Consider the following 27,576-nt stretch of genomic DNA (forward strand, 5'->3'; position numbering starts at 1 on the left):
TTGATGCTTTTGAACTGTGGTGTTGGAGAAGACTTTTGAGAGTCCCCTGGACTGCAAGAAGATCTAACCAGTCCATGCTAAAGGAAATCAGTCCTGAATATTCATTGGAAGGACTGATGCTAAAGCTGAAACTCCAATACTTTGGCCACCTGATGCGAAGAACTGACTCATTTGAAAAGATTGAAGGCAGGAGGAGAAGGGGACAACAAAGGATAAGGTGGTTGGGTGGCATCACCAACTTGACGGACATGAATTTGAGTAAACTCTGGGAGTTGATGATGGACAGGGGGGCCTAGTGTGCTGCAGTCCATGGGGTCGCAAAGAGTTGGACACAACTGACCAACTGAATTGATAAACTTACTATAGATTTACAGCCTACTCTTTTGGTTAACCACCTTGGTTAATTGGGATATTAGCTTTTATGCCACTCAGGTTTACTACCACATCTGTTACTGGTCTGTGGATTCTGTTTCTGAAGTGCTTCATGAATTGCAACTCTCCTTCCCCAAGCCACTTCCTCAAGAGCTCTGGCTCTCCTTTCTTTTGCTAGACTATTGCAGTGACCTCCTAGGTGGGTTTTTCCCTCTGGTCTTTGGTCTGCTCCCTAGCCCTGCTCCTCCGTTCACTCTGCACATTATCGTTGGAGTGATCTAAGCCAATCTTTACCATATATGACTTTCCTATCCAAAGTCTTCTTGCTTTCGCTTAGTCATGTCCAACTCTTTGCAACCCCATGGACTGTAGCCTGCCAGGCTCCTTTGTCCTTGGGAATTCTCCAGGCAAGAATACTAGAGTGGGTTGCCATGCCCTCCTCCAGGGGATTTTCCCAACCCAGGGATCGAACCCAAGTCTCTTGCATTGCAGACTGATTCTTTACCAACTGAACCACCAGGGAAGGAAAGTCTTTTTGGGGTCCCAACTTTAGAGAATGAATGGCCAATACTCAGCATTTCTTTTAAGACCCTCTTTGATTTCCTACCCCCTCTTTTAACCTTATTAAAATCTACTTCCTTTCACTTATCTGCTCACCCATTTATTGAGTACCTACTATGTGCTGGGGGTTGTGCTGAGTACCATAGATAAGACTGTGACTTCCTTTCTTTGTGCCTTGTCTTACACTATTTCATCACTTGGTTATCCTTCTCTGTGGGCTAAAATGCTGTCTTTCAGTTTCAACTCAAATGTGGCCTCTTCCATGAAATCTTTAATAATCCACTAAAGAAGTGTCTGCCTTCTCTGTCTGACTGGCTCTTTCAGTGGTCTTCCTACATGATGATGTCTTATTTACATATCTGACTCCTTTCCTGGTTGCAGTCTTCCTGGGGGCCAGTGCTACTTCTTCTTCGACCTTGAATTGTCTGTGGTCCTATGCTGTCCTGGTGCACAGGAGGCACTCTATTGATGGGCTGATAAAATCACATTTTCTCCAAAGTAGGAAATAGAACAAACCGAGAAAAGTGTTTAAAAACACAAATAAATGAAGCATGATCCTAGGTGTTACTAAATATAGCTTTATAGAGATGAATATGTCATGACTAATTAAAAACAAACCTGTTTTGAAATAAAGCAGCACATTGACATTAAATACTGTTTCTTCATCTCTTTTCATTCCTACTGCCACCAGCTTAGTTTTTTTTTTTTAATGTCTTTGTTGTTAATAATCAGAGACTTCTCTAAAACCAGATGCCAACTTTGACTGATCTGTCTGTCATAACTCGGGCAAATTTTTCCTGCTGACATTGCCATATGTGTGTCCATCCCGTCCTTGGAGGCCTTTGATTCTTTCTCATTGCCTGTTGCCTCCAGTCCCGACTCCTTCACCTGGTCTTCTTGGCCCTCTCAGGGGCCTTTTCTAGGCTGTTGTTCTACTTCTCCCCAGCTTGAACCCAGGCCAGTCAGGTAACCCCTCCTCTTAGGTGCATATCTTCCCTAGACTCTAAAGGCGCATCCACTTCTGTGAAATCTTTGTCATTTCGGCTGAGGGTAAATTCTTCCCCCTGTCACCCGTAGCAGCTGTTTCCAGACCTAGTTGCTCATCAGAGTCAGATGCATAGCATTTAAAACCCAGATCCACGACATGGTACACACTAGTATATTTAAAATGGATAACCAACAAGGACCTACTGTATAGCACAGGGAACTCTGCTCGATGTTATGTGGCAGCCTGGATGGGAGGGGAGTTTGGGGAAGAATGGATACATGTATATGTATGACTGGGTCCCTTTGCTGTCCACCTGAAACTATCAGAACATTGTTAATCGGTTATGTTGTTTAATCACTCAGCTGTGTCTGACTCTTTTTGGCCCCATGAACTGTAGCCTCCCAGGCTCCTCTGGGATTTCCAGGCAAGACTACTAGAATGGGTTGTTGATTCCTTCTCCAGGTGATCTTTCTGACCCAGGAATCAAACCAGAAATTCCTGAATTGGGAGGCTGATTCTTTACCACTGAGCCACCTTAGAAGCCCCCAAATAACATGGGGCTTGAACCCATGACCCTGGGATTAAGAGTCCCATGCTCTACCAACTGAGCTAGCCAGGTAATTGGCTATACTCCAATATAAAATAAAAAGTTTTTCTAAAAAAATCCTCTTAGAAATAAAAAATATCCAGATGCAGATTGTGAAATGGGGTTGGAAATCTGCATTTTTGTGATGTTCTACCATAGGATTCTGATGTGCAACAGTTTTGGGAACCATTGACTTTTGGGGTCCTACAGTTACACTGCCTTGTGTTGTATTTATGTATCTATCTGACTTGTCCCTCTAGACTCTCCCTAAAATCGGGACCATGCCATTGAGTCATCTCACCTTTGGATCACCTGGCAGGATATCTCACTCATAGTAGTGCAATAAATTGCTCAACAAGTGTTGTTTGAATGAATGCATGCATGCACACGTGAGAGACTTCTTCAGTGAGATGGGGCTTGATAAGAGGAACCTGAAATGCAGACGCGAGTTGAAAGAAAGTTCAAGTAGAGAGAGGAGCTTTAAATTTCAATATTTTGTGCAAAAGGCAGTGATCATCCAAACTCTCGGGAGTCACTTTGAAATGTTTGCTTCCAGGGTCAAAATATTGCTCACAGATGGAATTAGTTCCAGTTTTGAGAAAATGCTTATCTTTATAAGACTTTCCAATGTGTATCCTATTATTTGGTTGTATCATTTCTGGCTTTATGATGAACAACTGGTTGTTTTTAAAATAGAATGTTTCAACTCTTCAAGTATCTGGTCCCTGAGGTTGCTCTGGCAACCACCTTGAAAACCCTGGAAAGCTTTATCCTAAGTTTCCAAACTTCTTAGATTTTCCAGCTGCCACGTCGATTTTGCAGTTGCTTTGACTGAAAGATTAACATTAAATAATCTTAATTAATTTAGCTAAATCTAAAATTCCTGCCACCTCCCCCTCTTCCAGCATTCTCAGAAGTATTGTCCTGTATGCCTCTTTTGACTGTAATGGTGTTAAACCCTGGATCTTCAGGGAAATACAACCTTCAGTAGTGGGTTAATCAGGTGTCAAACAGACACTAGCTGGGAGACCTCCCTCTGTAGTTATTTAAAATATCATCACTGTACCTGTGGTTTCCAGACCCATCTCTGGTTTTACTGAAAAGTCAAAGGGAGGGAAAAAAGAGTCACTGCTGAGAGGCATGTGTGGTTTTGATTGTCACGACAAAGTCTTTGCACAGTTCTCAGGAGTCTTGTGGATATCACAGCTCTTGCCTTGCTTTGATTGATCAGTATGTGTTGGTTCGTACACTGGCCCCTGTATATGGAGGGCAGGGAGAGAGTGAAGAAAAAGGCAGCCCACTCCAGATTGGTAGGTGGCAAGTCTAATAAGCCAGGGAGCTTACTTACAAGGCTGTCCTGTATGAAGACAAGATGAGTGGATCTCCACACCTACCCCGAGAATCTTAAAACTTTATATAGAGGCCTTAACTGGGTTAGTCATGTATTCAGTCCACAGGGTCTCACCCTGCTCTCTCTTGGAACAGGCCCCACTGTGAGAGCAGCAGGCAGAGGACAGGGAGGGGGTGAGGAGCCTTGATACCCCGGGCCAGCTCAAGGGTCAGCCGGTGGTCCCGCCCTCTAGTTGATCTCCTCCATCACTTCCTCCTTCACAACCGCCTCTTACAATCTTGTATGTCCCCTTTCCATAATGTGCCCTGAATGGTCAGCAAGGGTTTTCCCCAGCATGGAAGTGACTTGTTGGGAGGCTGTCTGGCTGCATTGAAAACTGATGCCATAGTCTAGACAAGTGCAAGAGAAAACACAGATCAAGATAATGATTCCTAAACTAAATAACATTTTTTTGTGTGTGTGTTATCAAGAGCCCTGTTGGAGCTCAGACTATGCCTCAATGGCATATTGATTATTTTGAAATTAAGTTACTTAAGAAATGGTTGATACAAGAGGGACAATTTCACCCCTCTCTGTTTCCCTGCAAAGCAGAAAATTTCTCTCCTGGCGGAGGTGAGCTCTGTGCACCTGAATGTAAAAGGGCACCATTATCGCCAGAGACTGGGATTTAGGGCTGAGAAGCCTGGTCAACATGCCTTGTTATTGCGTTCACTTACTACTCCCAGCCCACACAATTTAGATTCTTCACTAATTAAGCACCCAAAGCTTAATTTCTTTGTTTTGTCAATTCCTCCCTCATTTATTGTTTCTCTAGGGAGGATCCCCCGGAGAAGGAAATGGCAACCCACTCCAGTGTTCTTGCCTGGAGAATCCCGGGGATGGAGGAGCCTGGTGCACTAGAGTCCACGGGGTCACCAAGAGTCAGGCATGACTGAGTGACTAATACACACGTACTGTTTCTTGGTCTAAAAAGTATAAAAACTGCCTGCTTTGGTCACGTCTTAGGTCCCACTACTTTAAGACCTCTGTGCACATGAGTTAAAATTTGTTTCTTTTTCTCCTGTTAATCTGTCTTGTGTCAATTTTTAGTCCAGCCACAAGAACTCAAGAAGGGTAGAGAGGGAAACTTCCCCCTCACCATCAGCCCTATGATCTGAATCACGGATTTATGAAGTCTCCTAGGCTTGGGGTCAGGTCACTCAGGGCATTCATTTGTGTCTTTATGTGATTTAATAGTGATGATGTATTGGTGAACTCATCAGGTATGAACACACTACCTTATGTTTAGATAATGGCATGGGTGCCTCCTTATGATATAATGTCCAAGGCAATTCTATTTTGGAGGACAACTTTTCTGATTAAAGACATTTCGGTGTTCAGTCGGACACGACTGAAGCGACTTAGCATGCATGCATGCATTGGAGAAGGAAATGGCAACTCACTCCAGTGTTCTTGCCTGGAGAATCCCAGGGACAGAGGAGCCTGGTAGGCTGCTGTCTGTGGGGTCACACAGAGTCGGACACGACTGAAGCGACTGAGCAGTGTTCAGTAAGGGCAGGCTTAAATTATTTGAAGGCTTAAACACTTTGTTGGCTTAGATCATTTGAGGTTTGCTCAGAATTTTGTAAGGGCTTCTATACACGTTATAATGTCCTCTAGGCTGATAGAGGGGACAAAGATGGCCAAATGATCATACCAATGGAAAACAGAGTGTGTCCCCTCCTTGAGGAGAAAGACATTGGAAGTTTTAGGACTTGACCTGGTTGCATGTACCATACATGTCAGCTGAAGAAGGCAGAACTGAGAGGCGTGAGGAGGTGGACGGCGAGTGGGATATGCCAGACCAAGACCCTCACTTTCTCTCCTCTTTTGATGGTGCATGTTCCATTCCAGCTGTAGTGTGTTTTCACAGATCCAGCTTGCAGTAGGACAACGGGATCCGACTAGAGTTATCCCTTACCTGGGGGTGCCAAGTACGTTACCCATCCCAGTGGGATATCTCATTGCAAATTCCAGTAGGTAACTTCTTTCCTAGGTGTGATGAGGCTTGGTGTTCTCAGCAGCATAGCATGTTGATCCATGGTGAAATGTGGGGCAGTGGCTGTTTCTTACTATTTCCACGCCTCTATAGTATTGGGTGCATTGGTAGGTGTCCCCAGTCTGGCACATGGGGCGATGGGCTCTAGTGGTTGATCATTCAAATCTATTAAATCCTGGAAGAGCACTTCAGTCTACTCAGCCAAGATAGTTTTACTTGTTAGGAATTTTAACTGCTGCTTTAATGTTTTATATTTTCTTTCTGTTAATCCGATTGTTTGTGGGATATAGGGAGATGAAACCTCCATTCAATGCCGTGTTCTTTTGTCCAGTCTTGCATATCATGGCCTTTGAACTGTGACTGCTGATCACTGTTCCATGAGGGTATCTGTACGTCGTACTCAGTTTCTTGAGTCCCTTGGCGATGGTAGCGGTTTGCATGGCAACAGGGAAAAGCTTGGGTTAAGGCAGATGCAGTGTCCACACAAACCAAGGCACATTTAGAATGCTGTCTCCGAGTGGGGTGGCCAGTATAATCAACGTGCTAGTCCCTCGATGGTTGGGAATTCTGTGGATGACCCCAAACTTCCTTGGAACTTGCCTTGGGCATAGTTTTGAATACACAGGACATGCTGTTACTGCATCAAACTAGTCATTTCAAGGGTGGCCTGGCGTCCTTGGTAATGTGTGCTGTGGTAGCTGCTCTGTGTATCCAATCTGCTGTATGAACTGGAGAGTCAGTTGCCAGGGCTCATACCTGAACTAGGGTATCAACTTCCTGGTTGCTATGGCTGTCAGTGCCAGGTGCATGGAGGGCAGTAAGAAATGCCTCAGGCTCTTGCAGATGAACCCAAATGTCTTTCCAGGTATCCTGACCCCACAAGGGTTTACTTATGGTCATCTATCCCTTGACTTCCTGGGTTGTTAACAGCCTGGACTCATGAGTGATCAGCAGCCAAACTGCTCTGAGTTCAGCCTATTGGTGGTGTGGTTTATTCCTGTTTCTAGGCATCTGTATAACAGGCATCAGCAGGAAACTCACCTATTCTCTCTCTGTTGGCCATAGAGGCTGCTATAGGCATAGAGGTCATTTGGAGGCTATATCTATTTTTTACAGGGCTTAGTAGCACCTACATTTTTAGAGACAGTGAGCTACAGCAAATAAGCATGCTATTGAGTCAAAGTGGGATCCATGGCAGAGGAAGGTCAGTGGAACATATTCCAGTCTATCCCTTGATAGGAAGGGATGTTACTGCCATGATATGTGAGGCATTCTACTTGGAGGAGTATTATGTACATTGCTAGGAGCTGTTGCTCTATGGGAGTGGATCATGTTTGTGCCCTCTTTTAAAGCTGGGGCCAAAATCCTTGGGGTACTCTCTCCTTCCCTGGTCTCTGCCATAGCGCCCAAACATACCTTCCAGAGTCACAGATATATCTAACTCAATGGTAGCCCTGCTGAGGAGCTGCCCAGAGCTTTAGAATTTTTGCCTTCTCAAGGTGGCTTCTTGCTGTGATGCCCAATCCCACATGTGCCTTCTTTTTCCCAGGCAGATCAGGGATGGAGGCCAAGTGGGGAATAGAAGTCCTCCAGATGTCAAATCCTTGCAAAGGCTTGCATCTTTTTCATGCTCTTAGGGGTTTTAATAGGTTTGCATCTTAACAATCACAACTTCTGGGACAATGACCGTCTTCTTTAACCAAATGATTCCCCCAAACTCGAGGGCAGTACCTGGACCTTGAATTTCCCGCATGTCCATCTCTAATCTTCTCCCTCACAGGTGTTCCAGTAAAGCCTGCAGAATGGCCTGCAGCCGAGGCAAGTCTTCGTATGTCAACCTTATGCCAACATTAATAGGCACACTTTACTGATGTGGGGAAGAAAAACAGGCCAGGTCTCAGGTTACCATTCCGGGTATATTGGTTTGGCCAAAAAGATTATTTGGGTTTTTCTGTAATATGGGAAAAATCCCAGTGACCTTTTTGGCCAACCCCGTATTATGATGTTGTGCCTCATAGGAGTATTTGAAAGCTCCACTGCTGTCCCTCCTGTATGAAGGCAAATTGATCTTAGTTTCTCCATGAATCTCCTTGAAGAACCTTTTCGGGAACATTTATATTAATGACATATATTTATATAAAAAACCTAAAGAAAGTTTAGCGTCATTTCTTATTTGATTGTTTTCCATGTAACTTAGCATATCAAATAAGCCTAATATAAGCCCAAAGTAATTTTGAAGTCAATAAGATTCATTTAGAATTTGATTTGGGGATTTAAAAGATTTTGCCCAAATTTAAGTTTGTAAAAAATATCAAAAGGTTTAAAATGCTTGATTAAGTAGGATCAGAGTTCATTTTGAAACAACACTTCAGTTCAGTTCAGTCGCTCAGCCATGTCTGACTCTTTGTGACCCCATGAATTGCAGTATGCCAGGCCTCCCTGTCTATCACCAACTCCTGGAGTTCACTCAGACTCGCCTCCATCAAGTCAGTGATGCCATCCAGCCATCTCATCCTCTGTCATCCCCTTCTCCTCCTGCCTCTAATCCCTCCCAGCATCAGAGTCTTTTCCAATGAGTCAACTCTTCACATGAGGTGGCCAAAGTACTGGAGTTTCAGCTTTAGCATCATTCCTTCCAAAGAAAACCCAGGGCTGATCTCCTTCAGAATGGACTGGTTGGATCTCCTTGCAGTCCAAGGGACTCTCAAGAGTCTTCCCCAACACCACAGTTCAAAAGCATCAATTCTTCGGTGCTCAGCTTTCTTCACAGTTCAACTCTCACATCCATACATGACCACTGGAAAAACCATAGCCTTGACTAGACGGACCTTAGTCGGCAAAGTAATGTCTCTGCTTTTGAATATGCTATCTAGGTTGGTCATAACTTTTCTTCCAAGGAGTAAGAGTCTTTTAATTTCATGGCTGCAGTCACCATCTGCAGTGATTTTGGGGCCCCTCAAAATAAAGTCTGACACTGTTTCCACTGTTTCCCCATCTATTTCCCATGAAGTGATGGGACCAGATGCCATGATCTTCGTTTTCTGAATGTTGAGCTTTAAGCCAACTTTTGCACTCTCCGCTTTCACTTTCATCAAGAGGCTTTTTAGTTTCTTTTCACTTTCTGCCATAAGGGTGGTGTCATCTGCATAACAACACTTAGTTATCCATTTAACTAAAGTGACAACTAACAGGTCAAAGGCAAATGCAAAGTAACATAGTTTTATATATATATAAAAGCTTAGCTCTTTTAATAAAGAAGATTTCACTTTCTCAAGACCTGTTAAAAAACAGGAAATTATATTTTTATAAAACACAGAATCTTTGTTTTGTAGGCAGATTACTTAAAAGGTAAAGAAAAGTTTTTATAATATCACAAACAGGCCAGTAGTCCAAAAGGCCTTCTTCCTTTTAGCAGATGAAAGAAAAAGTGAGTTTCAGTTTTATATAAGTCCATTATTGATATTAAAGTTTTTTTTCTTGAAGCCAATTAGATAGAGCTCTTTTATAAAATAACTTTGATATACTTTCCATAGATAGAAAAACATAACACATATTATGCACACATACCTAAACATACAAACAGAGACCCCATAGCTTTCATTCCAAAACTTTAGCCATGAATTAGGCTCTCCTTCACAGGGTTAAAGCTTTCTATCCAGTATTTGTGAGGAAGACTTTTAAGATTTATATTTGACTAATTCTGTCAAGGAGGCTGTGAACTAGATTTCGGGCAAGGGAGCTTCTATAGCACTCTGTTTTAAAAAATATTTATGGGAACGGGGGTTACTCTCTTAGTTGCTCCAGGCATGTGAGATCTTCCCCAACCAGGAATTGAACTGGTGTCTCTGGTACTGCAAGGCAAATTCATTACCACTGGACCTCCAAGAAAGCCCAGCAGTCTATATTTTAAAAAACCTTTCTCCCCCTTTTTTCCTTCTGTCTTTGTAGGCAGTGACTTAGTTGTCCTTTGGAGTGTTTACATTTCAAAGATGTGGTAAGATTTACAATTTCAAGGGAGGGAGAAAGACTGCAGGTTTGCTCCTAGGAGTTTTGGGGTGTATTTGTCTGTTATCAGAAGTCTAGGGTAATTGCTATTTAAAATTCCCTTTGTATTAGGAGTTGGATGACGTGGGGCACTCTGTCTGTTTTATTGTCAATTACCGTAATATCCTCCCTTTCATTATCCCAGCTTCTCCAAGGATTCTACCTCTAGTGCCCTAACCAGACTTTGTCACACGTGCTCGGATATTAATCTGCCGCAGCTTGTGCCCTCCTGGCTTTGCAAAATCTTGTACTAAAGTCTCCAGTTTACTAATCTTTTCTCCCACCTTATCTGCTAGCCCCCAAACTAGCAAAATAGTAGACAGTTACATTTTTTTTTTTCTAATTTGCGCTCTTCTTTTCAACTCTCTAACCTAGGCTTTAGCCTGTAGTTGGGCCTTGATGGCCACTGACCTGCCCATAGTAAAGGCCATTTACTGGGGCAGCCATTCGCTTCTCTTTGCCACGGTGTGCTCTGCATAGTGTTCCAACCAAATGCATTAAAGCAGTGGCATTTTCAGGGTGTACTCATACTCATGCAGGGGTCCAGAGTCATCTGACATACAGGGCACCCCTCCCCACACAGAATTTTATGGCCAGTGTGGGATTTCCTTTGTAGATGCCTCTTTCCCAAAGCCCATTTCTTTAGTCTCCTGGCTGGCTCACCAATTTTTGGTTTGAAAACTAGTCTTTGTATGCAGAGGGCAAGGAGAGACCATTGAAAGAGGTATATCACTCTAGATTGATAGATGGCAGGTTTAATAAGCAAAACATAAATTTAAAAATTTATTTATAAAGCTCATCTTAGGTGGCTATAAAATGAGTAGATCTCTGCACCCAACCCACCAGAATCTTAAAGTTTATGTAGGGGTTCAGTCATATATACAGTTCAGATGGTCTCAACAGCAGCTTACTCTCTCAAAGCTACATCCTTGGTGCAGCTGCCACTATGGCAACAGGAGGCTGTGTGTATTTTGCAAGGACAGGCAAGGGGGTGAGAAGCCTTCAGGTGCTCAGATCTAGCTTCCAGGTCACCTGGTGGTCCTGTCCTTTTGATGACCTCCTCTAGTGCCTCATCCACATATATGTGATGTGTGTGTGTCCAGGGATTTACATCTGTGAGTCCACATTCAGTCCACATATATGACCACTTGCCCAAGGTCATATAGCCCTGATCAAGTTACTTCTCTGAGCTTCAGTTTCCTGCTCTGTAAAATGAAGCTTATAAGAGCTCCTCCTTCAGAGGTTGTTGCAAGGAATAAATGGATAAGGCAGTAAACACTTAACATAGTGGTCAGGCTGAATGCACTGTGCTGTGCTTAGTTGCTCAGCTGTGTCTAACTCTTAGTGTTCCCATGGACTGTCCCGCCAGGCTATTCTGTCCATGGGGATTCTCCAGGCAAGAATACTGGAGTGGGTTGCCATGCCCTCCTCCAGGAGATCTTCCCAACCCAGGGACTGAACCCAGGTCTCTAACCTAGGCTTTAGCACTGCATTGCAGGTGGATTCCTTACTGTCTGAGCCACCAGGGAAGCCCATGAATACTGGAGTGGGTAGCCTATCCAGGGGTACTTTCCAACCCAGGAATCACACCGGGATCTCCTGCATTGCAGGCAGATTCTTTACCATCTGAGCTACTAGGGAAGCCCTAGGGCTGAATAAACATTAGTTATTATTATATCAACCAGCATATATGCTTATGGCTGGCTTTATTGAAAGGAGAAAAGTATGTGCTATTTTCTACCCAGTATGAAATCTGTCTTTTTAGTACTTTGGTCTGACTTTTGATCCTTCCATTTCAGTGTCATTTTTAGTTAGTCTGAAACACATAGCATTAATGTTGTGTTTGTTCTAAGCAGTCTCTACAGGGCCTGGGCTCCCTGAAATTAAAGCAGCCTCCATACATCAGCTTGGGAGTCACAGACAGGATAACACCAGCCCTTATATTTTAGTCAAACATTTCCAGAGTTCTCTATCAGCACAGCTTCACAAAAATATATACTTTCCTAAGACCCCTTCATTCCTTAAACTCACTGCAAATCATCTTATTGAGACAGATTTCTTATAGGCACCAGGGAAAATGTGAAAGATAGTGAGGAGTCAAGAGGAGACATGTACTGGCCCATTTCCTTTGCTCTTTGCATGGAAGTAAACACACACAGGATCCTTACTTTGCAAGGAGTGTGGAGAGCTGCCTGCTTTGCACTTCCCAGGTGGCAGGAGGTTGTGTTTTGAAGGACTTGTTTGTGCCTCCCACACGTTCGCTGTGTGAGGTGGTATAAGTTCTGGCTGGCCCAGGCTCTGATACAGGCTAGCCCCTGAATAATGTCTGTTGAATGAGTGGATGGAATGAATGAGCTGGCCACAATTGAAATTCCATAGAGAAGTGATTAGAGGGACCTCAGGGTCACCCCATTCATCCACTCATGGATGAGTTATTATCAAACACCTACTCTAGGACACCTGGCAACACTATTCCTCAGAACTGCAGGGGCTACAGAAGAAGCACGGGCTGTCCCCAGCTTTCAAATGGATTGTCTGCATTCCAGAAATTCACCAGAAAGTTGACTGTTTGATTAAAAAAACAAACCCTTTTCCACCTGCTGTTCAGTCTTTGGGCCAATCCAGAGATTCATGTCACTTTATCTGGTGAGGGATGGGATCACTATTACTGTAGAACTTGTCCATATCCATATGAAATTTTGTTTATCTCATGTGCCTTCCAGAAAACAGACAAAAAACAAAGCCCTTATCCCCATGCGCCCAGCTATTGCTCTTCACCAGGCTCTTTTTCACAGTGAATGAAATGGCTGTCTCTTCCCTGTCCCTGAATCGAGTGGGCATCTTTCCCTCCCATGATGTTCATCTCCCCCAGCAGTGTTTGGCTGCCCATTTCTCCTTCCATCTCTAACCACCAAGATCCCCTGGCTTTATGACCCTGTGCCCTCTGGTCCTCCTCCTGCCTGTCTGGTTGCCCTCTGTTATTAGCCTTCTTGGCCTGCTTACCCCTTGAATATTAGTGAACCTAAGGACTTTAACCTGGACTTTGTTCTTGATCTCATCTCACTCTGCACTCTCCTACCAGGCAATCCTAATTTCGTTTACCATCAGTGTTTCTATAACCTCCAAGTCCTTCTTCTGAGGACCAATCCTCCACACTCAACTCTCCTACAGACTTCTCAAACACTGGCCAGTCCTGAGCCCTTATTTTGCCCTCTGCAAAACATTTTCTCTTCCAATTTCATCACCTAGCTGTTGAAGATTTCTGAGAGTAATCCTCTCCTCTCTTCTCCCATCTAATCATCTAACCCCTCAACTGGCTCCCAGCTTGAGTATTCTGCTTTTCCTCATACAGCTAATCTTCTAAATCTCAATTCAGAGGCCATCCTCTTCCAGGAAGCCCTCCTTCAACTCCTCATTCAGAGTGGATGTTTCTTCTTTCCTTTCTTCCTTCCTCATGCTGCTTCCATGCTGCCTCTGTACCTCAGCTCTCATTTGTTGTGCTGGAGAATCCGTGGTTTCCATGCTCACTTACACGCCAGTCTCCTTCAACTAGACTGCTTTGCGTTCACTGCCTAGAAAGGGCTTATGGGCTTCCCAGGTGGTGCTAGTCATAAAGAACCCATCTGCCAGTACAGGAGACACAAGAGACGCAGGTTTGATCCCCGGGTCAGGAAGATCCCCTGGAGGAGGGCTTGGCAACCCACTCCAGTAATCTTGCCCAGAGAATCCCATCGACAGAAGAGCCTGATGGGCTACAGCCCATAGTATCACAGAGTTGGACACCACTGAAGTGACTTAGCATGCACCCAAGGGCTTATAATAAATATTTACTGACTGAGTGCATAAGTGGAGCTCTTCCGCGCTGGAAGGCTTGTCAATCACTTAGCCCTCTGCCCTTTTCATTCTAGAACTTTCCCTTCTGTTTGTCTCTCTCCTCTCAAACAATCTGAACTTTTGCCTAATCACTCCCTGTATTCTGAACACAACAATTCCCACTCTTCTCATCCCTGGCTTAGAGAAAGAAAGAAAGGAGTGGGTAGCTACAAGTGTTAGCTTAAGATGTCTTTGAATTGCCAGCTAGTTGTAGGAGAATTTTGTCCCTTTAAAAATATGGCATTATTTGAGAGCGTGCTTTTATTCTCACCTCCTCCTTGAGTGGGCTCATAGGTAGTTTAGTAATTTAACAAGTATGTGAGGAAACTGGCAGAGAGGCTTTTGAAATTCAAATGTGTCTTGAAGCTGCCTGAAAATGGTGATAAAGGCAGGCTGGGAGGTGTGGGCAGGGCAGGACTGGAACCCCAAAGGTTTGGTCCTAAAACAAACCAGTCATCTCCCAGGTCTAGAAAGTCCACTGAGACCCAAGGAAGGCCATAGATGGGCAGGAGGAGATTGTGTGTAACATTGAAGGTCAGGGGATCACCTGCTGGGGACAGAGAGAGGATGGTGGGAAATAGAGGCTGCAAGGTTCTAGAGGGGAGAGGAGGCTGGAGAGATGACCTCCATCCCTGGAAGATGCCAAGGCTAACCCTCCAAGGTTAGACACCACGGCCTTGATTTCTCAGGGAGCCTCATGGGGATTCTCCCACTTGGCAGTGGCTTGGAGAGCCGGGAGCCAGACACTACCACCCTTATCTGCATATACTACCTGTGCAGACTCAAGTCCACGAGCAGTAGTTAGTAAGCATTACTCTGTGAGCGCTGGACTGTCACCGCCCTGCTGGGAGACTGGAACCCAGGGTCTTGAAAATGGAAGCCTCTGCCCTTTGTGTTCTTCAAACTCTTGGCTATGAATCTCAGCTCCAGTGTTTAAGAACATCAACTGGGATGCTTCTGAAAATTGCAGATTCTTGGCTAGAGAGTTTATCTTAGAAGTAGATGGGTGTAGAACTCAGAAATCTGCATTTTAAACAAGTGTCCCAGGTGTTCTGCTGCAGGTGGCTGGAGGGCCCTCTTTTGGGAATCAGTGGTAAGCAGCCATTTCTTAGACTTTACTGTGCATACAGATCCCCTGGGGATCTTGTTAGAATTCACCAAGTTCTTATTCAGCAGGCTGGATGCAGCCTAAATTCTGTGTTTCTAATAAGCTCCCAGGTGGTGCTGATGATGGTCCTATGGCCACACTCTGAGGCCCGAGGTTCTCAGTGGTTCACGTGGGAGCTAGTTAGAAAGGCAGATTCTTAAACCTCACCCAGACCTACTGAATCTGAAATGCTCGATGTGGGGCCCTGCCATCTGCATTTTAGCAAAACCCTCAGGTGATTGAGAAGTACCATACCATTTGGGAATCGCTGTCCAGGCCCTGGGTCACTCAGACAGAGTCTCCTTCTCCTACTGTCTCCCCTTATTTCCCCTGTGTTCCTGCGGAACAGGCTCATGGGGAAATGATCGGTGCCTGGTTCCCTTGAGGCCTGGCTCTGTCTCCTGGGATTGGATGTGAGGGTCTGATCCTGACTCTGACAAGGGCAAAGCAATACTTGGCCCAGGCATTTGGGAGACGTGCTGGCAGCAAAGGGCACAGAGCCATGCCTGCAGTTCCTGGTGTGCATACATACAGTTGGCATCTGTCAGATTGATTTCATGGCGACTTTTTCTTTTTCTTTTTTTGCAGTGTTGTATTAGTTTCTGGTGTAGAGCAAAGTGATTCAGTTTCAGTTCAGTTCAGTTGTTCAGTCATGTCCGACTCTTTGCAACCCCATGGACTGCAGCATGCCAGGCCTCCCTGTCCATCACCAACTCCCAGAGCTTGCTCAAACTCAAGTCCATTGGATCAGTGATGCCATCCAACCATCTCATCCTCTGTATCTCCTTCTCCTGCCTTCAATCTTTGCCAGCATGAAAGTCTTTTCAAATGAGTCAGTTCTTCGCATCAGGTGGCCAAAGTTTTGGAGTTTCAGCTTCAGCATCAGTCCTTCCAATGAATATTCGGGGTTGATTTCCTTTAGGATTGACTAGTTTGATCTTGCAATCCAAGGGACTCTCAAGAGTCTTCTCCAACACCACAGTTCAAAAGCATCCATTCTTTGGTGCTCAGCTTTCTTTATAGTCCAACTCTCACGTCTATACATGACCACTGGAAAAACCATAGCTTTGACTAGACGGACCTTGGTCAGCAAAATAATGTCTCTGCTTTTTAGTATGTTGTCTAGGTTAGTCATAGCTTTTCTTTCAAGGAGCAAGGATCTTTTAATTTCATGGCTGCAGTCACCATCTGCAGTGATTTTGGAGCCCCCCAAAATAAAATCTGACACTGTTTCCACTGTTTCCCCATCTATTTGCCATTAATTGATGGGACTGGATGCTGTGATCTTAGTTTTCTGGATGCTGAGTTTTAAGCCAGCTTTTTCAGTCTCCTCTTTCACCTTCATCAAGAGGCTGTTTCGTTCCTCTTCACTTCCTGCCAGAAGTGTGTCCTCTGCGTATCTGAGGTTATTGATAATTCTCCTGGAAATCTTGATTCTAGCTTGTGCTTCATCCAGCCCAGCATTTCACATGATGTACTCGTCATAGAAGTTAAATATGCAAGATGACAGTATACAGCCTTGATGTACTCCTTTCCAAATTTGGAACCAGTCTGTTGTTCCATGTCTGGTTCTAACTGTCACTTTGTGACCTGCATACAGATTTCTCAGGAGGCAGGTTGGGTGGCCTGGTATTCCCATCTCTTGAAGAATTTCCCACAGTTTGTTGTGATCTACACAGTCAAAGGCTTTGGCGTAATCAATAAAGCAGAAGTAGACGGTTTTCTGGAACTCTCTTGCTTTTTCTATGATCCAATGGATGTTGGCAATTTGATCTCTGGTTCCTCTGGCTTTTCTAAATCCAGCTTGAACATCTGGCAATTCATGGTTCACGTACTGTTGAAGCCTGGCTTGGAGAATTTTGAGCATTACTTTGCAAGCATTTGAGATAAGTGCAATTGTGCAGTAGTTTGAACATTTTGGGGCATTACCTTTCTCTGGGATTGGAATGAAAAGTGACCTTGAAAACTGACCTTTTCCAGTCCAGTGACCACTGCTGAGTTTTCCAAATTTCCTGGCATATTGAGTGCAGCACTTTCATAGGATCATCTTTTAATTTGAAAAAGCTCAACTGGAATTCCATCACCTCCACTAGCTTTGTTCATAGTGATGCTTCCTAAGGCCCGCTTGATTTCACATTCCGGGATGTCTGGCTTTAGGTGAATGATCACACCATCGTGGTTATCTGGATGATGAAGATCTTTTTTGTATAGCACAGGAATACAATTTATATATAGATGCAGTTTATAAATATATATATATGTTTCCTAGGTGGTGCTAGTAGTAAAGAACCCACCTGCAAGTCAGGAGATGTGAGAGATGCAGGTTTGATCCCTGGGTCGGAAAGATCCCCGGAGGAGGGCATGGCAACCCACTCCAGTGTTCTTGCCAGGAGAATCTCACGGATAGAGGAGCCTGGCAGACTACAGTCCATGGAGTCACAGAGAATTGGACATGACAGAGATCCAACCAGTCCATTCTGAAGGAGATCAGCCCTGGGATTTCTTTGGAAGGAATGATGCTAAAGCTGAAACTCCAGTACTTTGGCCACCTCATGCGAAGAGTTGACTCATTGGAAAAGACTCTGATGCTGGGAGGGATTGGGGGCAGGAGGAGAAGGGGACGACAGAGGATGAGATGGCTGGATGGCATCACTGACTCGATGGACGTGAGTCTGAGTGAACTCCGGGAGTTGGTGATGGACAGGGAGGCCTGGCGTGCTGTGATTCATGGGGTCGCAAAGAGTCAGACACGACTGAGTGACTGAACTGAACTGAACTGAAGTGATTTAGCACAGCACAGCACATATACGTGTGTGTGTTTGTATAATGTATATATGTAATATATATGTTATATATATGTAACACATATACACTTTTCAGATTATTTTTCCATTGTAGGTTATTACAAGATATTGAATATAATTCCCTGTGCTATCCAGTCAGTCCTTGTTGTTTATTTTATATATAGCAGTGTATATCTGTTAATCTTAACCTCCTAATTTATCATCACCTCCCCCTAATTTTATGGTGACTTTAATTACAATTCTAATTGCATTTTTATTTGGCTAGGTTGCATATGTACCAGAGTCATCTGCTTTCCCCATAAAAATACTGGATAAACATTGATGCAGAATCCAGGAGGTCAAACAGTTTGATGTGCCAGCATTATCAAATAGGCAACACTCCAGCTGGCCTATCCCAAGTCTGAGCTGTTGGGATGTTCTTCCTTAATTGTGCCATCTGTGGTTGGGATGCCAGCCCTCCACCGGAGGGAGCAGAGGCTGCAGGGAAGCCTTGCCTCTGGGGGTGCTGACTGGCGAGTCTGGGTGGCCCTCCTTGGCCCCAGTCTGGTGCAGGCCCTTGCCTCCCTGCTACGGGGCAGCGCCTTCTCCAGGAGAGCTATGTTGTTGTTCAGTCACTAAATCTGTCTGCCTCTTTGTGACCCCATGGACTGCAGCATGCCAGGAGAGCTTTACCCGGAGCAACTAAAGAGAAATTGACTTCCTTTGAGCAAAGGGACTAAGACAGAATAAGGTTTCCTGACAGTGCCTAGATGCTGTTTTATAGTCTTCCAGTTTAGCAAAATCCCAGGTTCCTGAGCTGCCATCGTATGCCTCTTATCCTGCTGTCTCCTCCTCCTCATGTGAATTATGTGCACGATGGTTCATTTCGGGACAATTGGAGAACAGATCCCCATGCTGGATATCTATGAGAAGATTGCCTCTGCCCTGCTCATCCCAGAAGGGCATCTCTGTTTTAGGGCCAGTCTGGTGTGGGCTGGACAATCAAATGAAAGAGACATTATCTTTTCTTCTTCTTCATAGTCACTGGCTCCTGGGGCAGATAAACCTCAGGACAGACACACAGGGAACTGGGTTGTTGTTGAAAACAGGCAAGGACTGGAGCAGGCTGTTAAACTGTGGGTTTTTCTTCCCATTTGGTGAAGCTGGAAGCTTGGTTTAATCAGAGTGGGGGAAGGTCAGAGGAGATCGGATGGAGACTCAAGCTCATATGTAACTGGTAACAAAGGTGATGATCACGTTTGTCTCCACAACGACATCTTTCTTTCTTTGATGCTTCTTCCGCCTTGAGAGCACTGTCACAGAACACCCTGAGTCCCTTCTAGCAACTTTGTTGGTAGGCCGCACACGTTGGCATTTACAGATGAGGGAAATAAGTTTTTCTCAGTATCACACCGTCGATCATTATGTAACTGGTAAGAATTTATATAACACATTGAGATAGTGGGCTAATATTTTTAGCCCAATGTGATCACAGCAGAAAAGCTTGTTGTCTGAGTCAACAGGTTTCATTGAGAGATGGATGGTCTCACAGCTGACACTCCCTTCAAGCTACACACGCCCTGGGACCTTCCCTGTGGCTTCTATGGCTTGGCTCTTGGGGTGTTTGGCCCCAGCCAGGCTTATCCCAGCCCCTCAGAAATCCTGTCCCACTGGGATGCTGGTGGGATCCAGGAGTGCATCCCTACCACTAGGGATGCTTGGTACCACCTTTGCCATCTCCTCCTCCCCCGTCTTAGGGAATCCACTCTCTCCCTAGGGAGCTTGATTCCTTTGCTTCAACTCCAAGCATTCCCTCTCTCTTTTCTCTCCCTTTAGGGGTTAGAAGAGATTCTCTTCCTGCTCCTAGGCCCTTCTCCACCACAGTGAAATAAGACAGACATCGATACATTATTACAGTATTCTCCCATCATGAGTAAAGGTTTTTCAATTTGGTTCAGTTCAGTTGCTCAGTCATGTCCGACTCTTTGCGACCCCATGAATTGCAGGACGCCAGGCCTTCCTGTCCATCACCAACTCCCGGAGTTCACCCAAACTCATGAGCATCGAGTCAGTGATGCCATCCAGCCATCTCATCCTCTGTCGTCCCCTTCTCCTCCTGCCCCCAATCCCTCCCAGCATCAGAGTCTTTTCCAATGAGTCAACTCTTTGCATGAGGTGGCCAAAGTATTGGAGTTTCAGCTTTAGCATCATTCCTTCCAAAGAAAGGACTGATCTCCTTTAGAATGGACTGGTTGGATCTCCTTGCAGTCCAAGGGACTCTCAAGAGTCTTCTCCAACACCACAGTTCAAAAGCATCAATTCTTCAGTGCTCAGCTTTCTTCAGTTGCAAATCACTTGTGGGCTAAAGCAGCTAATGAATGGATATATGAATGAATGAGATGATGCTTAAGTAGAAAGAAAATAAAATTCCTGGGGGAAACAGGTGGTGGATGAAAATTTAGAGCTGAGCTGAGTGGAGAGAGAAGCAGTAGCTGCTCTGCTGGACAGAGCGGTGTCCAGGGACAGAAACCTGCTAGAAGGTTCTTGCACCAGCCTTGGGAGAATGTGCTGGGGCCCATTCTCCAGTAGGGGAAGTAGACCAGTAGGGGGCAGTAGAAATTAAAAAAGGGAAAACATCCAAGTGGCTGTGAAGAAGAAATGGCAAAATTTGGAAACAGTGGCGTGAGAAATGGATGAGACAGATAAGCCAGAGATGGCTATTGTTAGCAGAAATTGGACATTTAGGAGATAAAGTTTACAGGTGCTGGGAGGAGATTGAGCTTTCAGCACCAGGTGGTTGCAAACTTATCTGGATGGAAGCATCTGCCAGGAATTGGAAATTGAGGACTAGAATCTGGGCAGGGAGTCAGGATAGGTGATCCTCACCAGACACCGCATCCATCCTCTTAGAGGCCATGGAAGAAGCTGGGGGGCGGGGGGAAAGGTGGGGTGAACCCTTTGAGGTCTTCACTGACAAGTGGCTGAGCTTTGCTAGTGTGCTCTGAGAACTTCACCTGATACTTGGCCTCTGCGAGCATCAGGGCAGGATGGAGTGGCAGGAGGCCGTGTTGTCATTGTACTCTCCTGACCAGCCCGTACTCTGCAGTTTATGGTGGCGACACACAAAGGCTGCAGCCCTGGGGGATGAGAAAGCTGGGTCCCAGCCGGAGGGGAATAAAATGAACATTTACCCAGAACTTGGCTCGCATCAGGCCGGGCCTTAATCCACTCAGTGGTGACTAAGTAGCCTGTTAGGTGGGCTTGTGAAGAACCCACCCAGGTGGTGACTGTCACCTCTCTCTCTTGCCCCATCATTTCCTGTTCCTGGAGGGCTGACTTCTAGCTTCCTCATGTGGTTAGGTTTTACTCATCCTTTCAAGTTTCCTGGATTCCGCCTTGATGACGAAGCCTTCTGTGAGCCCCCCTGGTTGGAGTGAATTGCAGTCTTTTCAGCAATCTCACAAGACCTATATCGAGACCACTTAGTTAGTATTTATGACTCTGTAAAGCAAGGCGTAAGGAGACACAGGAATTCAATAGACTGGGGCCTGTGTGAAGCAGTTCCTCTGTGTGTTGTATGAAAGAATGAGATTGGCACCATTCAACAGCTCGTCTTATTAAGGAAACAGTCTTTTCCATTGAAGGGGATGACTCAGGATGGTGGCGGGACAGTCAGTGCTCCCCTCAGTGTTCCTGTAGTTGGCTCAGGAGATGCAGGGACAGTCTTTGTAGAAGAGTGAGATAAGCAGGGTTGGGATGGGACAGCTAGTCCAAACAGCCCACATGGAAAATAAGCATTATGCCCACTTGGTGATCATTCAGCCCCTGCCTCAGTGTACCCAATGCTGGTGAAAGCAAGGGCAGGCTGCTCATCAGGAGGAGTCGCCACTTTGCTCTTCCCTCTGATTACTCATTCTGTACCAGACAAGATGGGTTAAATGATGCTACGGTAAGAAACAGCTCCCGAATCTCAGTAGCATAGGATGCAGTGCAGTGGTTAAGACTGCAGGTGGATTGGAATCCCAATCAGGGAACTAAGATCCTGCATGCTGCATGGCTGGGCCACATAAACAAACCAAACAACCACAAAAAGCAAAACAAAACACCCAACAACAGCAAAAACACAAACCGAACCAAACCCTCCAAACGGCATTTCTTTCTTGTTCATGCTGGTTGTCCATCCCCAGCTGCCCCAGCACCTCTCTCCTCACTTATGGCTTCAGGATGATGGAGGACCCTCCAACTAAGTGTGCCTTGCTGTGTCATAGGGGAGAAAGAGACCCCGGAGTGCTTTGTCTTGGCTGGTAAATCCTCCAGCCAATTCTGCTCACAGCCCTTCGGCCCCACCCAGTAACATCCTAAGGGCAGATTCAGGAAGTGTGAGGGGTGGGGGTACGTGGAAGGGAGCCGGGGTGGGGTGAGGGGGTGGGGGGTAGCAGTAATGCCCAGTGGGCAGGCCCGGAGCACGTGGCCTGGTGGAGGTTCACTGGGTCCAGGAGGAACAGTCCCCGCCACAGAACAGGGACCTCCTGGGGAAGCAGGAGAAAAGCAATGTGTGGACATAAAGGGCACCCTTGCTGTCCCACCTGCAAGGGTGCTGCTCAGTGTTAGGCAGAGGCAGCTGGGAGAAGCCAACCCAAGAGCAGCATGGATTCTCAGCTTGTGTCCCCTGTGGACCCAGGTGGCCTCCATTAAGCAGTTTTCCTCGGTGTGGTGACAGTGATGAATCCTCCCTGCTCAGAAGGTTGCAGCTTCCACTATAAATCAAGCTCCGAAGAGAGAAGCAGTGATGGTGATGAATAGGGGGACCTGTAATCAGTTGGAGGTTTGTCACTGGAGCTACAGACGGGGATGATCCAGGCCCGCGGTGGCTGTCTCTTAACATGTTAATTACCTTGGCATAAGTGTCTGAAATTGATGATTAAAAAATGAAGAGATGTAAGTAGTAGAGGTCACAGCCACTGCCCCCTGGAGCTGGCAGGCTGAGAACTGGAGAAGGGAGGAGGGGGATTTTCTCTTTAAGCAGGAGGAGGTGAGGCGGTGCCTTGGCTGGGCACAGATGGGGCTGGTAAAGATGGCTGCAAGGTCCTGGGAGGAGAAATGATAGGACATACCCCCTCTACCAGGTGGTCCAGGCTCATAGGGGCTGGCTGTGCTCAGTTCCCCCACTGAGGTCACTGCTGGCTCTTGTATGTTGATTCTAGGATTACTGCCTAAGATTTGTAAGATGTGGGTCAATGCAGTTCATTCTTCACTGGACTTGAGATGAAAGAAGATGCCACTTAGTTACAAAATGCATTTCTTCCACGTGTGCCTCTGCATGTATTTATTTCAAATGCGTGTCCCTCACTGTATCTGTCATCTGGGGCAGTTGGCTAATCTGACTAAAGTGAGAGACGAAAGAGACCGAGGTCGTGTTCTTTCCCCAAGACGGGACAGTTAGAGGCAGTATGTTTCCCATCCAGAGGAATTTTGGTTTGTGGCCACAGGCTGCATCCCTGATGCCAGCCAGCCATGCTCCAGCCTTACGTGCATGGTCAGTTCAATTGATTTTGTCAAATACTTGCTAAGTCTCTACTAAGTGCAAAAAAGCACTTTGCAAATGGAGATGAGAAAAGATTAGAAAATAGAGTTTGGCCAGGACAGTTTATAGACTTGTGGAGTAGATCCTGGAAGAGATCTAGATGTGTTGAGAGGTGGGAGGAAGGTTATGACTCCATCATGGACATGGAGAATCCCCCTGGGTGAGGGTCAGAAAGCATCCTGTGGGGCTGAGACCTTTAGGGTGGGGGAGCGGTGTGGTGGGATGGGCAGAGCTTCCATTAGAAAGTGGTGTTTGAGACAGGTCTTGAAGAATGGTTAGAATATGCTAGCTGGACCAAAGCATTCATCATGGTCTAAACAATGCCCAGAGACTAACCACCCCCCACCCCGACATAGATGTATACATTCATTAAATACTCCTTCATTAAATATTTATTCCTCTATGAGTGAGAAAGGTGTATATTTATATCTCTATTTTAGGGTTTCCTTGCTACTTGCCTGGGTACCAGATTTCTCTTTTATAGTCACTTTGATTTCTGTTTCAACTTTACTTTCTGTTAAGATGTAACCACCCTTAGGAGGGGGTGGTTCATGGTCATTGAGCTCTTTTTACCATTTACACCAGTGTGGGTGGATTGGGGTCGGGAGGTTTGGTCTTCCTGCTGGTCACCTTCTACCGTCTGACCCTTCTTGATCTGGATCGGACTCTTTTCCCTCCGGAGGTTCAAGTTTCCCTCTTTTATCATTACATGTTGCTCCTCTCAGGTTCCTTTGGATCCATCCACCATCAAGCAAAATGCCGTTTCCCCAGCTCTCCTTTATTTGAACTAAATAGTTGGATACAACTGAAGTGACTTAGGATGCGTGCACACATATTAATATTTGCTTTAGGTCTGTGAGTCTCTATATGTGAATGCATAGGGGCTAGGAAAACAGGAGCAGCGCAGTTGTTGAATCACTGAAAACCCTATCAGTGTTTCTTCCAGTGCCTCCCGCCCGGGGTCAGACATCACGGGAGCTGGATGGCCTCTTCTTCTTCTCCCAGGGGGTCATCCATGGGTGACCCTGTGAAGCAAGTGCCCTGTTCTGGTATGTAGGGTGCTGAGGGCCTCTGTCCATTTAGGGCTAGGTATATAGCGTGGCTCTGGTCACATAAAGAGGAGAACTTACCAGAAATGGCCGGGGGCAGTGACTCTGTGATGCTGTGCGGGGGTAGGGGCTGTGTGTCAGCAGCGTGTTGGAGGCAGGATCCAGGCAGACGTCAGCTGCTGTAGAGGCTGGGGTGGCTTCTCCTCCCTCTCACTCAGGCCTGTGTCTCTGCTTCCTCTTCAGCTGGTGCTGCCAGAATACTCCATCCACAGCCTCTTCTGCATCATGTTCCTGTGTGCTCAGGAGTGGCTCACCCTGGGGCTCAATGTCCCTCTGCTTTTCTATCACTTCTGGAGGTAAGTCTGCTTGGGACTGCTCCGTCCTTCCCTTTCCTGCGTGGGCAGCCTGCCCTGTAGAGATGACACCCTCCACATGGACCAGCCAGCTATGCCTTCCTCTCACCCCTTCCTGGGTGACCCTTACCCCAAAGCCTTCTCTGCAAGCTGCTCTAAGATAGCAGTCCAGTAAGTCCAGTGAGGGAAGGTCCTTCCTATAAATTCCACTAACCACAGCCTCAGCCCTCACAGATCAGTGTTAAAGGCAGCTATAGCATTATTCACAGTAGCCACAAAGTAGGCAAAACCAAGGCTTCCCTGGTGGCTCAGCAATCTAGAATCCGCCTGCCAATGCTGGAGACATAAGAAATGTGGGTTTGATCCCTGGGTCAGGAAGATCCCCTGGAGAAGGAAATGGCACCCCACTCCAGTTTTCTTGCCTGGAAGACCCCATGGACAGAGGAGTCTGGCTGGCTACAGTCCATGGGGTTGCAAAGAGTTAGACACAACTTAGCGACTAAACAACAACAACAACAACAAAGACACAACCCAAGTTTCCATCAAAAGATGAATGAAGAAACTAAATGTGATGTATCCTTACAATGGAGTGTTATTGAGCAATAAAAACCAATAAAGTACTGATGGATGCAACACCATGGACAAAGCCTGAAAACATTACAAGTGAAAGAAGTGAAGTGAAAGTTGCTCAGTCATGTCTGACTCTTTGCGACCCCATGGGAATTCTCCAGGCCAGAATACTCTTCGACCTCATGGAATTCTCCAGGAGTGGTACCCTTCCCCTTCTCCGAGGGATCTTCCCAACCCAGGGATTGAACCCAGGTCTTCCACGTTGCAGGCGGATTCTTTACCAGCTGAGCCACAAGGAAAGAAGCCAATCACAAAAAGCCATTTATAAGAAATGTCTGGAACCGGCAGATCTATAGAGATGGAAAGGAGAGTGGGGATTGCCAGGGGCTGGAAGGGAGTGGGAGTGAGGAGTGACTGCTGATGGGCACACTGTTTTCTTTTGAAATCGATGAAGATGTTCTGAAATTAGATACTGGTGATGTTGTACAATGCTGTGAGTATATTAAAAACCACTGAATTGTATACTTTTAAAAGGTGAATTTTTTGGCATATGAATTATATATTAATAAAAATAACCCACCTACCAGATGGGCTGCATTTTCTGGGACAGTTCTGATTTTAAATGTTCTATTCCCTGCTAAGACCATGCATCAGATCATATGATCTGGGCTTTTTGTAAAAGAGAATCACCATATGGGTATAGAAGGTGGGTTGGGGGTAGGGGAAGCATATACCAAAGTAGTAAAAGATGCAATTGTACAGATAAACGAGCCACACTTTTGGTGCCCCACAAACATTTAATCATTGTCATTATACCATACAGTATAGCCTGTATTCAGTCACGTCTAGAACATTCACTCCTTCATTTAGCAAACATATGGAAGACATACTAGAGGCCAGACATTGTGGGGCATTCTAAGATGAATGTAAAATATAATATTACCTTCAAGGAATATATACCCCGGTGGTGGAGGGAAATATATTCTTACCAGGTGTCTGAGGAGCATGGGTGGAGTGTAGAGGAATGGAGGGGCAGCACTGGGGAATCTGGAAAAGCACATTCGAGGTTAAGGGACTAGCCTTTGCAAAGGCTCAGAGGTAAGAGAGCTCCTGGTGTTCTGGGGAGCAGCGGTTGTTCAGTGTGGTTGGCTGTGGGGTTCTGAGATGAAAGGGAGCAGAGCTGGGGTTGACAGCTGGGGATCAGGTGTGGAGGGTCTGAAATGACTTGGTAGGAAGTTGGAAACGCTTCTTCTGTAGGGAATGGCTCACTCTCAGGAGCTTTCCAAGAGGAAAATGACATTGCTGGATCCAATTTTTAGGATGGTGACCCTGACAGCAGTGGGAAGGCTGGGCAGGAGGCTGAAATTTTAAGGACGAAATCTAATTAGGAGGTTCTGGTGAAATTCCAGGTGGAAAGAATGAAGGCTTGTCCCAGGTAATGGAAGTTGGGATGGAGAGAAAAGAGGGGGAGAGGTCTGGAGAGGTAAACTGGACATAATTTGGCCAATAATTGGAAACAGGAGGTGAGAAAGAGGGGGCATGTCAAGGCTGGGTGGCTAGGAGGTGACCAAGAGCAGGATGCAGGTTTAGGGAGGAAGGAAGATGATTCAGTTATATATGAAAGTCCTTTATGTAAAGGTAACCTACTAAAATCTGAATTTAAAGAGAAGTCAAATAGAAACATTATGGTGTTAAAATGGATTGCATACCCACCCAGAGACTTTCCATGTCTGCCTCCTCCAATATCCACAACAGAAGGGTGGGTGGTACACACAGGTCACAAAGACTTACCAAGGTTAAGTCACAACCCAGCATCACTCGGCTGGGACATGGCAGGGCCATTTCTGCAGGGAACACAGGTCATGCCTTTGTCACCTGATGGCTGGCTCTTCTCCCTCTAAAAGTCATTTGTCCCAGAGTTATTCAAACAGTGCATTGTTAATCCAGGGTATCAAAAATGTGGTTTATTTACCAAAGTTTGGTTAGTGCACTAATTCTTAGGGCTATCAGTGCACTATTCTTAGCTATTCTTAGGCTATCCAAAAGGGACGGAGGGAGAGCTAGCCATGCCGTTCCACTTGGAACGTTTCCGTGTATAAGGGAGTGACTGCAATTTTCTTGCAAGTAGGAAGTTAGCCTTATGTTTTTGAATCCCTGACAGATCTAGCCTAGTTCTGGCAGTTTGTAAGTACCCAGAAAATGAAAGAAAAAGGATTGAGGAAGGGAAGTGTCCTTTACAAATCAGAGTCCTTGAACTCCCTCTCTTTCCTTTCTGCC

At 45.7% G+C, this 27,576-nt stretch overlaps 1 protein-coding gene and 1 non-coding gene across 4 annotated transcripts in view; one reads left to right on the plus strand and one right to left on the minus strand.

Moving 5' to 3' along the window:
• The window catches only part of CNIH3 (cornichon family AMPA receptor auxiliary protein 3), a 150,619-nt gene that overhangs the window by 112,509 nt on the left and 10,534 nt on the right, over positions 1-27,576 (plus strand). For all 3 annotated transcript variants that reach the window (XM_069545440.1, XM_069545439.1, XM_069545441.1), the window contains exon 4: positions 24,620-24,732. In XM_069545440.1, the coding sequence (XP_069401541.1) occupies positions 24,620-24,732 (113 nt within the window). The remainder of the gene's footprint in view (positions 1-24,619; positions 24,733-27,576) is intronic.
• TRNAK-CUU (transfer RNA lysine (anticodon CUU)) lies at positions 2,466-2,546 on the minus strand. Its single transcript has one exon. It is a non-coding gene; the product is annotated as a tRNA-Lys (tRNA).

This window comes from Ovis canadensis, chromosome 12, assembly GCF_042477335.2.
Source record: "Ovis canadensis isolate MfBH-ARS-UI-01 breed Bighorn chromosome 12, ARS-UI_OviCan_v2, whole genome shotgun sequence".
In the NCBI taxonomy this organism is placed as follows: domain Eukaryota; kingdom Metazoa; phylum Chordata; class Mammalia; order Artiodactyla; family Bovidae; genus Ovis; species Ovis canadensis.